The sequence below is a fragment of the Urocampus carinirostris genome, chromosome 20 (assembly GCF_059441175.1).
Source record: "Urocampus carinirostris isolate Australia breed hairy pipefish chromosome 20, RoL_Ucar_1.0, whole genome shotgun sequence".
In the NCBI taxonomy this organism is placed as follows: Eukaryota; Metazoa; Chordata; class Actinopteri; order Syngnathiformes; family Syngnathidae; genus Urocampus; species Urocampus carinirostris.
In genome coordinates, this window is record NC_142368.1 from 27,119,240 (window position 1) to 27,132,961 (window position 13,722).

Below are 13,722 nucleotides of genomic sequence, written 5' to 3' on the forward strand. Positions count from 1 at the left end.
CTGGAGTGTGTGTTTCCATGGTGAGGATTCTCTCATTCACTCTGGGGAGGGGGGTTACATTCAGAGCGTCGCAACAGTGCCTATTGTAGTTCTCACTGTAAAACACCAATCCATCCATTATCTGCACCACTTATCCTCAGTAAGGTCGCGGGGGTGCTGGAGCCCATCTAAGCTGTCCTCGGGCAGTCGGCAGGGGACACCCTGAACTGGTTGCCAGCCAGTCGCGGGGCACACAGAGAACGTCAATGAACTCGCTCATTCACACCTAGGGATAATATGGATCAGCCATTTAACCTGACATACATGTTTTTGGAATGTGGGAGGACACCGGAGTGCCCGGAGGAAACACGCAAGCACGGTGAGAACATGCAAACTCCGCACAGGAAGGTTTGATCCCATGACCTCAGAACTATGCTGCAGATGCTCTAACCACTCATCCACTGTGCTGCCACTGTATAACATTATTTACAAATAAATGGGTGCTCATAAAGGGGGGGAGGGGATGGGTCTGGCCTTGATGCGGCGAGGGGGCTTGCGTGTTCCAGTGACCCTGGAGAGCGATACCGTCGGGAGCTTGCTCCTGGTAGGGTCACCCATGGCGGGCCGGTCTCCGGGGTAGGTTCCAGACAAACAAAGACCCCAGCGTGTCGGTACGCTGTGAGGTGGCAGCCCCACCAACCGACTATCCTGCGGAGGGCTAACAACTCACCCAGGAGAAACCCCTTTTGTTATGAAACTGACCAGAGAAAGAAGCAGGACTGACCAACACGGTAACGGACCCCAGCCTGCCCCCGATTCCAAAAGCCCTCCGGAGGTCCCTCATCAGCTGGACACCCATAAGCGACAGACTACTGTCTGCTCGCTTCCTCCACCATCACGGCAAGATGACAGTGATCGTCGCCTACGCCCCCACCAATGTCGCTGATGAGGATGCGAAGGACGCGTTCTTTGACCAACTCCACCAGGCTGTCGACCAAGCCCCACCACACGACGTCACCATCATCCTCACTGATGCCAACGCCACTCTATCCAGCAATGATCGGTCCCCCGGCTCACCTGTCGGCACCACCTTCGTTGACAGCACAACAAACGACAATGGCAACCGCCTCCTCCTCCTCTGCCACCAAAACAACCTCTGTGTTGCTGATACCTGGTTTCCCCGGAAACGCATCCATCACTGGACGTGGTACAGCCCAGATGGCAGAACCAGGAAGGCATTGGACCACATCCTGATATCACGACGCTGGAAGTCGTTTGTAACCAGAGGAGCACAGCTTGGCAACACAGACCATCGTCTGCTGGTGGCCCAGCTCAAGCTAGAGCTCCGAGCCAACCAGCACAAGACTCTACCTCGCCCCGACTCCTCCCGACTCAGCGACCCCAACATCGCCAGAGACTTCAGTTGCTCCATCCGCCGCACTCTCGATGCCCTGGCTCCTGACAAGCTGACAGACTGGGCGGCCTTCAAGGAAAGTGTCCTCCATTCTGCTCACAATGTCCTGGGACGCCCGCGAACCACCCCGAGAAAGCCCTGGATATCAGAGAGGACACTCAACATCATAGACCAGCGGCGTGAGGCCCGGCTCCGAGGCGACCTCACGGAGTATCGGAGACTGAACCGCCTGCACAATGTGGCCATCGCTGAAGATAGGGAGAGGTTTTGGCAGGCAGAAGCCCAACAGCTTGAGTCCGCGGCCAATAACAACAACATGAGCCGCGTATTCAGTCTACTACACCAAGCCCGTAGTGGCCACACATGCAGACAGCCCTGGTAAAAGACCCAGACGGCAACCTCATCATGACAGAAGCCAACCACCTCGCGCGCTGGAAGGAGCACTTTAGCCTCCTCTTGCAGCACAGCACCATCCCGACTGATCCCACCCTCCTAGTGGCTGCAAACACGGCACCTCCTAGCGACGCCTGCTGCACAGACCCTGTAACACCCGAGGAAGTGAAAGCTGCTCTGTAGAAGCTGAACACCAAGAAAGCCCCTGGCATCTGTGCTATTACCGGTGAGATGCTCAAGGCCGGCGGTGATGGCATGGTGGAGTGGCTGACCTGCCTATTCAACCAGGTGTGCGAATCGGAGCAGCTGCCCACCGACTGGACCAGAGGAGTCATCATGCCCTTCTGGAAATGCAAGGGTGACAGGCTTGTCCGTGGAAACCACAGAGGTATAACCTTACTCTCCGGGCAAGGTCTTTACCAGGATCTTGCTCAGCCGTGCCCTTCCAGCAATCAGAAGCTTCCGCCGTCCCCAGCAGGCTGGCTTTATGCCCAACCGCTCCATAACGGACCACATCTCTGCCGTCTGTTTGCTGATAGAGAAGACCCGTGAATTCCGTAAAGATCGCCATCTGTATATCGGATTCATTGATTTGAAGGCCGCCTTTGACACCGTCTGCCACTCTCCACTGTGGAACATCCTCCAAGCTCTCGGAGCACCACCCAAGATCATAGCCCTGTTTAAGCTGCTCTACAGCAACACAGAGAGCTGTGTTCGTATCAACGGCATTGACTCCGACTGGTTTACCATCTCCAGCGGCGTTCGTCAAGGCTGCGTGGCTGCTACCGACCTTTTTAATTGCATCATCGACCATCTGATGTTCAGGGTTAGTGAGCGCATCCCCGGAGTGTCTTTCGGCAACTACCACCTGACTGACCTGGAGTATGCTGACGACACCATGATGCTCAGCACTTCCTACAGCCAGCTGAGAGACGCTCTGGGCATTTACAGCGAAGAGGCAGCGCGGCTTGGCCTCCAAGTGAGTTGGACGAAAACCAAGTTCATGTATGTCGGTGATGAACCAGAGCCACCTCCCATCCAAATTGGTAGCGGCGCCCTGATGGCTGCGGCCGCATCGACTTGCAACGGTTTTTTTACGCGTCGGCCATAAGATCCAGTCTTCGACTCAGTTTTGATGGCGCACAAAGTCGGCTCGAACTGCAGATTAAGTTACGATCGCAGTTTTTTTGCTGGATATGCGATCATCCAGACATCAAGCGCTTGATGTGTATTAGCCACGGACTGCTATGTCGACAAGACCCAGCAGCCTACAAGGCAGCGAAGCAGAGTGGCAAGACGGCGGCGTTACCGCCGAACGAGGACATCAAGCGCTCGGTGCTACGACCACTCGACATCAAGCGCTCGGTGCTACGACCACTCGGGAGTGTTTATTAGCCACGGACTGCTATGTCAACAAGACCTACAAGACCAGCGGCCTACAAAGCAGCGAAGCAGAGTGGCAAGACAGCGGCGCGACGAAGAAGCGGGCCGGGCTAACAGCTAGGCTAAAGGCTAACCCCTCGACGAAGCGGGCCGGGCTAACAGCTAGGCTAAAGGCTAACCCCTCTAACATTCGCTCTCTGGACAATAAACTGGACCATTTAAAAACTGGAAGAGGCATCGAACCGCGAGATGACGAACTGCTGCGCTAAAATTCTGACGAAGACATGGTTAATCTTATCTATCCCGGCTGACGTTCAAAGAAACTGTGCGGGTCAGATGTATCGACATTTCGTTCTGTATACACGTGTACACGAATGACAATAAAGTAAATCTGAATCTGAATCTGAATCTGAAGAAGCGTGTAGAAAAACCAAGGTGCAAAATAACTGCCCGTGAACTGAGAAAAGTCAAGCGTACAGCTGCCAAGATGCCACTTACCATCAGTTTTGCCATATTTCAGAGCTGCAACATCACTGGAGTGCCCAAAAGCACAAGGTGTGCAATACTCAGAGACATGGCCAAGGTAAGAAAGGCTGAAAAACGACCACCACTGAACAAGACACACAAGCTGAAACGTCAAGACTGGGCCAAGAAAAATCTCAAGACGGATTTTTCTAAGGTTTTATGGACTGATGAAATGAGAGTGAGTCTTGATGGGCCCTTCAAATCTGCATCACACTGCAAATCAATTATTTCTAGCTGAATTTCGACCGGCAGATCAGAAGCTTTAACTGTGAAAGGTGAGCGAAAAACAGAAAATTCTGTCTCAAGTTCACCAAATACCTGAAAACGTTTGTCAAACTCCCGCAGTAGTCCTGCAATTTTGTCTTTGTACCGTTTCATGTCCGCATCAGGTCTGGTCACACACACATCTCTCAGACAGGGGAAATGAGCAGGGTTGCCATTTGCCAGTTGCATCTCCCACAAAGTCAGCTTCAACTTAAATGCATGTATGTTGTCAGAAAACTGTATGACAACTTTTTTGCGGCCTTGCAACATTTTGTTCAGATTGTTCAAGTGTTCAGTAATATCAACCAAGAATGCAAGGTCCCGTAGCCATTCCTGAGATTGTAATTCCAACACCGGTTTTCCTTTTTTCTCCATGAACTGTCCGATTTCCTCTCGTAGATCAAAGAAATGCCTCAGCACAGCGCCTCGGCTTAACCATCTCACTTCAGTGTGGTATGGCAGGCTGTGGGTAATGTTGCTGTCGCTGAGAAGTTTGTCAAACTGACGATGGTTCAGACCTCTGGACCGGATGAAATTTACAGTGCGAACAACCACCTCCATGACGTGGTCCATTTTCAGCGACTTGCAACACAATGCCTCCTGGTGCAAAATACAGTGAAATGTCCAGAAACGATCTCCTCCATTAAGGGCTTGTACTTTGTCTTTGAACTTTGTCGCGACACCTGCTTTCTTTCCAACCATGGATGGCGCGCCGTCTGTAGCCAGGCTGACAGCGCGGGACCAGTCCACTCCAACTCTGTCCAATGCAGCAACGACAGAGCCGAAAATGTCCTCGGCTGTTGTGGTGTCCATCATTGGCACCAACTCAAGAAACTCTTCAGTGACAGTCAATGTCTCATCAACTCCTCGAATAAATATGGCCAGTTGGGCCACGTCTGTGATGTCAGTGCTCTCGTCAATTGCCACGGAAAATGCAATAAATCACTTGACTCTCTGTTTCAATTGACTGTCTAAATCTGCCGATAGTTCCGAAATCCTCTCTGCTATAGTATTCCTCGTCAGGCTAATATTGGCAAAAGCTTGTCGCTTCTCGGGACATACAAGTTCAGCCGCCTTCATCATGCATCGTTTAACAAAGTCACCGTCGGAATACGGCTTCGATGCTAATGCTATTTCGCTAGCAATTAGGTAGCTGGCTTTTACCGCTGCTTCACTGACTCCTCGGCTCTGGATGAAAGTTGACTGCTGTTTCCTCAGACCCGCCAGCATTTCGTTAATCTTATCTCTTCTCAGTTGTCCTTGCAAGCCGTCATATTTTTCGCTGTGATGAGTCTCGTAGTGGCGTCAAATATTATATTCCTTCAATACCGAAACTTGTTGCAAACACACCAAGCACAAAGGTTATCCGTGCATCTCTGTAAATAAATAGGACGTGGTCCATTTTTCTTTGAAAATTCTACACTCCTTATCTACTTTTCTCCGTTTGGATAACGACATTTTGGCTAATGAGGGTGTAGCGGAGAGGTAGAGACCAAGGTATTAACAACGTCGTAACAAGCAGCAGATGGCGCATTGATACAGTCTGCTGTTTTCAGTCTGTCTCAGTGATGCGGCTTGTCTTCTATTCTGATGGAAAGAGTGCGCCCCTTAGCGGATAATCCATGAATTGCAGCGAATTAAAAATATTAATTCCATGTCTTTTATGCATTCTTTTTCCACTTTCAAATTATCCTGCGGGCCTGATCGAACCTCCTTGGGGGCCGGTTCCGGCCCGCGGGCCGTATGTTTGACACCCCTGGTTTAGAGGCTATTTTTTCAGCAAGAGGAAGATCTACTAAATGTTGATGACATTTTTCTGTTGGGGTGCCCAAATTTATGCACCTGCCTACTTTTGTTTAAGCAATTATTGCACATTTTCTGTATATCCTATGAACCTATGATTTCACTTCTCAGATGTCACTGTGTTTGTCTGCTGTTTGATATATTTAACTGAAATTGCTGATCAACCCATGATTTATAAAGGAAAATCTTGAAAATGATTAGGGGTGCCCAAACTTTTGCATACGACTGTATATAGTAAACCGAATCTACCATAGAGCAGTGTAGGCGTCATTTTCAAGAAACATGGCATTTCAAGCATTTACAATCACTTCACGCACATTTCAAGCACTTTTCAATCCTTAAAAAACACAAAATTTAAATACAAGCCTATTCAACAATTTCAAGCACTCGTATGAATCCTAGCACTCATTTCTGAAATGAAATGAAATGAAATGATCTGCATTTATATAGCGCTTTTCAAGTCAATGACTTCTCAAAGCGCTTTACAGTGTGCTTCACATTTCCCAATAGCGGCCTTGTATTGCAGCCATGTAAGACGCTAACCTGCTTATCGGGGGTATTAGGGGTTCAGTGTCTTACCCAAGGACACTTCGACATGCAACACGGACAAGCCGGGATTCGAACTGGGATCCCTTGATCCCAAGACGAGCGCTCTACCTCCTGAGCTGCTGCCGCCCCCAAGCCCGTTCTGTCGACGGTTATTGCATCAAAAATCTTGTATTCCAAAGGTGTCAAAAATGCAGCTCGTAAATAGATTCAATCCGGGCTGCAGGACAGTCCGTAGAGAAGTGCAAGAGAAAAAATATGCTGCACTTTTAAATATGTGTTTTAAATATGATGACACTGTATGTCATCAAAGCCAGTCGCTACTCTTAAAGCATTTGCCGCTGTATTTCTTTCTCTCTCTTCCTTTATCACTCTCTCACACTCTCTTTCTCCCTATCTCTTTCTCTTTATTCTCTCTTTTTCTTTTTTCTCTGTCTTTCTCATTCTTTCTCTCTCTTGCTCCCTGTCTTTCTTTATCTCTCTCTTTCACTCTTTTGCACGCTTTTTCTCCATCTTTTGTATATTCTTCCTATCTTTTCCTCTTTCTCTCTTTCTCACTCTCTCTCCTCTTTTCTTTTTTCTTACCATCCATTTCTCTTTTTCTGTCTCTCTTGCTCCCTTTTTCCTTTTTTTGTTCCTTGTTTCTCTCATTTTCACTCTCTTACTCTCCTTCTTTTTACGTCACTGTCTTTCTGTGTCCGTTTTTCCTTTTCTCTATTCCCCTCCCATCCTCTCTATTTTTCTAATTTTTCTTTCTCTCTTTCTCTTTCTTTTGTCTTCTCTTTCCCTTTTTCATTTCTTTCTCTCGTATTCTCTCACACACTCTTTTTTGATTAGTCTTTTTCTCCCTTTCCCTCCATCTTACTCTTTCTCGTTCGCTTTTTCTCTCTCTCTCCTTTGTATCTCTGACTCCATCCTTTTTTCCCTGTTTCCAATTTGTGTCTTTCTCTCTCACCCTTTCCAGCTTCTTTCTCTCTGACTCCATTTCTTTCTCATGCTGTTTCTCTTCATCTCTCATTTTTGCTTTCTATTTCTTTCTTACTCTTTCCCTACCATTCTTTCTCTCTTTTTAATCCACTCGTCCCGCCCCAGTGAGTTTTTATATTTCTATTTGGCCCACAAGCTAAAATGAGTTTGACACCCCTGTTCTATTCTTAATAAAGCTGTTTTAGAGTGATGTAAAAGCAAGCAAATCCCCACCACAATTTCACACCCAGATATCTATATAATCATCACTTTTAAATGGAGAATTCATCTAAATTTAATATGAGTTGGTTAAGTTGGAATGAAAATTGAGGCATTAGTTGCCTATACACATCTTTTCAGAAAATGAAGTCGCTACATGTGGCATTGGCCACTCAAGATTTCCTTCGAGAAAATGATGAGGTCCCCGAATGATAATTCTGCTTTGATAAAAAGCGATGTTGGCCATTTGCGGAGTAGAAACTAAAGACAACCCAGCGTCTGTTATCCAGAAGAAAAAAGACGCATTTCTGGTTTTGAATGCTATTCAGGGAAAACACAGACAGCATAAGAAGAGATGCAGAAACACATAGCGTTGGGAGAATGTCACAAAGCAGAAAATGACTTTCCCAAGAGACGAGCTTTTTCAACCATTGCTTGAATATTTGTAATTTCTTGGCATCTGAGATGGTATGATACATTGAACAAGGTCCGTACACCTTTTCCATGGCCAAATTCAAGCACTTTACAAACACTCTCAATTTCTTTGCATTTTCCAGTACCTTCAAAGAAACAAATCCAGTGCCACTTTTTTGTTGACATTGATGACTAAAATAAAGTCACAATATTTCTGCTGGCACATACTTGTTCCTATCTGGGATCTAAGATCTTTTTGTGCCGCTATAAACTGACATGAATTCTGCCATTCTGCTTCAACAATGCAAGTACAGCTTGGCCACATCACACTTTTTTACAAACATGGAAAGGGCTCTAAAGGTGTTGCCTTAATAATTGATTTCAATGCAGAGGACAAAAAAGAAAGCAGGTACTGTACGTATAAAGGCAGAAAAACTAGCCAAATTTTGACTCATTTTAGTGAGCAGAGTGCATTTACTCATTTTATCTTATAGTCCTTAGAGACATTTTTGTGATTAAGGGCTATATAAATAAATGTGACTGTGACTTGACTATAGGCTACTGTTTTTTTTGCCTTTTCTTTTACACCTTTTAACTTATTTTTTTGAGGATCTGTGTCTAAATTGGTTACAATTAAATTGTAAAGGGTTTTTTTTTTGTTTTGTTTTTTTGCATTATATCATTTGTTTAGTTATTTCTTTCAATCAAAAATCATTTCAGAATGAACAAGTCACTAAATCACACATACTGGCTCTTTAAAAAGTTCTAGCATCAGCAAAATGCCTGATTTTGATTTCACATTGATTTATTATTTGAACAGGGGCAGCACGATGGTGCAGTGGTTAGCGCGTGTGCGGCACAGTTCTGTGGTCATGAGATCAAACCTCCTGTGTTTGCATGTTCTCCCCGTGCTTGCGTGGTTTTTCTCCGGGCACTCCGGTTTCCTCCCACATTCCAAAAACATGTCAGGTTAATTGGCCAGTCCAAATTGTCCCTAGGTGTGAATGAGCGAGCAAATTGTCTGTCCCTGTGTGCCCTGCGACTGGCCGGCAACCAGTTCAGGGTGACCCCTGCCCACTGCCCGAAGATAGCTAGGATGGGCTCCAGCACTCCCGCGACCCTACTGAGGATAAGCGGTGCAAACAATGGATGGATGGATTTTTTGAACAACAAATATTTACCGTTTGGGAGCTGAAATTCTGAAGATTTGGATCTGTAATCCAAAAGTATCTAAAACATTTAGTTTATGATAAATATTGTTGGTGACTGACAGTTCCTATAGCTTAGTGTAAGTTAAATTTAATATTTTTAAGACTTCTTCAATGCCTTTTGAAATCAATCTCAAGACCAAGTCGACAAAAAAAACCCAAAATAAAATATATAAGAACACAATTAAAACCGGTGCTGGAGCCCATCCCAGGCATCTTCAGGCAATGGGCAGGGGACACCCTGAACCGGTAATCAGCCAGTCGCAGGACACATAGAGAGACACAAATCACCTGCCCATTCACATCTAGGGACAATTTGGACTGGCCAACTAACCTGACATGCAAGTTTTTGGAATAAGGGAGGAAACCGGTGTCAGGGTTTCAATGTAAATCTCTTGAATTTCTGTCTCAAGGTAAGTGCCCGGAGGAAATCCACGCAGGCAGCTGGAATTGAACCCTGGACCTCAGCACTATGGGGCTGCGTGCTAAACACCCAGCTGCCATGCTGTCACGTAACAAAAAAACAAACAAAAATAAAATATTTCTTGAACACAATACAATACATGGTGCCTTGTACGCATTGCCTGGTATAGCCATGGCGAAAAATATTCTCATTAAATGGAAACTTTCCTATTTTTTAAAGTAAACGTTCGTCATAAGTATCTAGGTGTATTGTGGGTAGCCCTAAGACATCTGCTCTGAAAGGCCAGACTAAACCACATCATCCTTTTGATAGTTCTGTTATTGTGGTGATGCCATGTTGCCACCAAAGTAAATTGGTAAAAAATAAAAAAAAAGCAATTGATGAATGTTGCTTTTTGTGTGGTAAAATAGCATTAAGCGGCTCATATGTTCGCCACAAAACAGGCAAAACATAGCGTGTTCGCTCTCCGTGTAATCGCTGCTCGTATTTCACCATCAACATTAGCTCCACGTACCAGCCGCTTCTCGTCACTCGCGGTTTAGCCCTAGAGGTGGGAAATTTCTTTTTCGTTAAAGACTGAGATGTCAGTGTGATTTGGAATTTGTAAAAGTGTTTTGTGTCTTGTCAAGTTGTACATTTGTTTATTTTATGATATGTAAAAGTGTTTGACAAAGTGTAAAAGTGTTTTCTAAAATGTAAAAGTGTTTTCTCAATTGTAAGTGTTTTACACAATGTTTTTTTTTTTTACACAATTCAAAAGTGTTTTTATGTTTTCTCAAATGTAAAAGTCTTTTACACAATGTAAGAGTGTTTTGCACCTCCTGGCCAATGTACTTTTAAGAATTTTCAAGGATCTGCAGTAACCCTGTGATTACTTATTTATGTTACACGCCTAACTAGCCGCCAATAGAAACAAAAATATCACAGCCATACATGAGTAAATCTGGATCGTAAATTATAACAAGAGAGCCTTTTCTGTGTTAACAAAGTCATGCAAAAGAGCGACTGTTACTGTGAAATTAAGTAGAAAGTGATATTGTTTTTTGCACAACAGATAGTAAAAATTCAACAACAGCAGCAGGAGGTACTAAAAAGAATGACCTGAGTGCAGCCACTTGGAGAAAATAATCTGTAATCACTGCCAGTTACCCAAAACAGGATACGGAAGTTTGACGTCTAATGGCACTGAATGTCTCACTTACCCCGCATGGCTGAAAGATGAGACCATCGACTTCGTGGCTGACTTGGGATGTAAAACTGCCTTCCAGGAGCTGAAATGTAAAAAAGAAAAGAGTCATGGAATATCCGCAAAATAATCCAAAGCTTATTTTGAGCAATGTGGACGCTACAGTAAAATGAGCGACCCTGAGAAAAAAAAAATCAACAATTAACACAATGGTAGCGTACGAAAGAGATCTTTATATAGAGACTTTCAAAAATGTCACAGTAAAAACACGTTACCTGAACAGGGAAACATTAAAACAGAAGTGTGCTATAAAACTACAGAAAGGACCATAAAGTGTGAATAACAGGAATGTTTGCGAACTCATTTTCCAAAGTTGAAAGAATAAACTTTTGTTCATGATGATGAGACATTATGAATGTCTTACTGTAATCCCTTTTAGCACTTAGTACATCACAGTCTTAGTGAATCGCGGATCGAATCTATTATACCCAATTGCAGATTGGTGCGAGCGTGGAAGGGCAGAGCGCACTTCTGTTGGTCCTTGTGGCTTATTTTTTTTCGTTACTGAATTTATGCCAAAAATAATTAGCACTCCTGTGGCCGTGATGCATTATCGCTAATTAAATACCACTGCCAGGGGGACCAGGACTGGGGCCAGGCAATTTGGCAGTAGGTGTGCCATTCAGGCCCGCCTAAAATCAAATGTACGGTTGTGGATGAGATCCAAAATCCTTGGTTGCCAAATGCTGGGAATCGGGACCGGTAGGGCACATTATATTTTGGTTGGGGCCGCTGAAGCGTGCAATTGTGGCCCGCCTATAAATGAACTGCACTGTTTTGGCGGCAATCCATTATCCCCAATCAGCTATAGCTGAAAGAAGAGGGAGAGAGAGCAAATTTGTGTCATTTATGGCAGCTTTTTTCTTTTTTCCAGCCTAAAATAAACAGCCCCCGAGTGGCTGCAATCCCTTATCCCCAATAAATTATTGCTGGCAGAGAAGTTTTTTTTTTGGTATTCATAACCTCCCCCCCAATCTTTCGACCGAAAATGAACAGGACCCATAAGCCCGCGATATTTATCCACAGTCGACTATTTCTGGGGCTGGTAGAGTAGTTTTTTAGGTTTTTTTTGTTCGACTCACTGAAGGGTACCAGTGTGGCCCGCAGATAATGAACGGCACTGTTTTGGCTTTAATCCATTATCCACAATCAAAGGGTTCCTACAGCTAAAGGCAAGTTAAATTTATGACAATTAGAGATTTTTTAATGCCTTTTGAAATCAACTTTAAGACAATGTCAAAAAACACAATTGAAACAAACAACAAAAAAAACATATTTCTTGCACACAATACACCGTGCCTCGTACATGTTACCTGGCACCGCGAAAAACGTTTGTCAGACAGCCACTCCTTATTAAAATGACACTTTCCCGCTGTCCAAAGTCTCTGTCCGAAAATGCTGCGTATTGTGTATACTAACCAAGACATGCGTCTGATCTGAAAAGCTCAACTGAAACCACATCACCATTTTGATAGTTTCGTGATTGTGGTCACGCCATGTTGCCACTAAAGTAAATAGGGGAATTGTTAAAAAAGACAATTGATAAATGTTACTAAATGATATTAGCTCTAACAAATATAAAATTCATAAATGTGTTCACATCTTTAGGACTTTGGAATATTGGAATTAGCACATTTTAATGCTAATTAAAGCCTTTTTTTATAACAATGAGTTATATGCCTTTTAAGACTTTTAAGGATCCGTGGGAACCCTGCAATCAGCTAGCTATGAGGGGGGGAGAGAGAGAGAGACTGAGGGAACAAAAAAAATGTCATTAGTGGCAGCCTTTTTTCGTTCTTTCAGCCTAAAATGGAAAGCAGCCATGAGGCTGTAATTCATTATCCCAAGTTGACTTTTGCTAGGAGCAGGCCAAACACATGATAAGACCAATTTGGTAAAGAGGTACTTTATGCATATCTGCATATGACTTTGGGTTCGGGTCCCCGTTAACCATGATAACCGAAGGATTACAGTACTATTCATGAACAAAAAAAAAAACTGAAAGTTCATATGGGAAATGTTAGAGATGTAAAAATAATATATTCTCTCAAGCGGCACTAGTATGAGGAGACGTCCACTGCTGCTGCGAGGCGGACAGAAAAATAAATCTTAAAGTGTATCATATGCCTTGGAAAATTTTCTGCCTGTTATGTGTGTTGTGGCAAATACATTTGCAAATGTAGAATGGATTTGCATACATGTAGAAATTTAGAAAGACTTGCTTTTACGTTTGTGGGAAAAGGTCGGGTAGACATCCTTGAAGATACTCTTGGCAGACATTAAGTTTCCTTGAAGATAGCGTGCAAGGGACGGGACGCTCTGTACTTGATACGTGATACAGGACCGCCTTTTGGGGTGTACTCAATCGAAGCCTAATCGTCACTACCAGCTTTAAATACATTGTCATGTTCCTAGCTCTGTGAGATCTTTATTGACGCATCAATAAAGTGACATCTCCCTCCATAACGAAGCGGGCTCTCTGTCTATGTCTTTTATCCACTTATGAGAAGACTTTCTCTCGATTATCGGACCTCCAATTTCTACAACATTTGGCGCCTCAACGTGGATTGGCACTAATTAAATAAACAGAAAAGGGAAAAGACTTCTCAGTGGAACGGTCTCGAATGAGCGATTGAGGTAAGGAAGATTTTTTTTTTCTCTCCTTACTTCGGTTTGCTTGTGGAGATTCGTGGGTGGACAGGAGCCTGTGACGTCGGAGCTAAATTATGAAAATTCGTGCACGTGGGATTTTCCGTCTGTAGTCAGGCCCAAGTTCGGACGGATGAGATATATAGACTGAGTTGAGATTTTTATGTCCGACGGGAGTTCTGAGCTCAAAGAATCCTGTCTGTTTTGGGGCATGGGCTGCTTGAAAACCTGGATAAAATGGTGCAGCGGCGTCGGTATTTGTATATTTATGATTGTCTTGAGATCTGTG

The 13,722-nt window shown here is 44.4% G+C and overlaps 1 protein-coding gene across 4 annotated transcripts in view; it reads right to left on the bottom strand.

The window, feature by feature from the left end:
• rngtt (RNA guanylyltransferase and 5'-phosphatase) overlaps nt 1–13,722 on the bottom strand; it is a 232,015-nt gene that overhangs the window by 72,473 nt on the left and 145,820 nt on the right. For all 4 annotated transcript variants that reach the window (XR_015848263.1, XM_088324944.1, XM_088324943.1 and 1 more), the window contains exon 12: nt 10,741–10,809. Coding sequence is in view for 3 of the 4 variants with exons in the window: in XM_088324944.1 (XP_088181070.1) it covers nt 10,741–10,809 (69 nt within the window). In the remaining variant the exon portion in view is untranslated. The remainder of the gene's footprint in view (nt 1–10,740; nt 10,810–13,722) is intronic.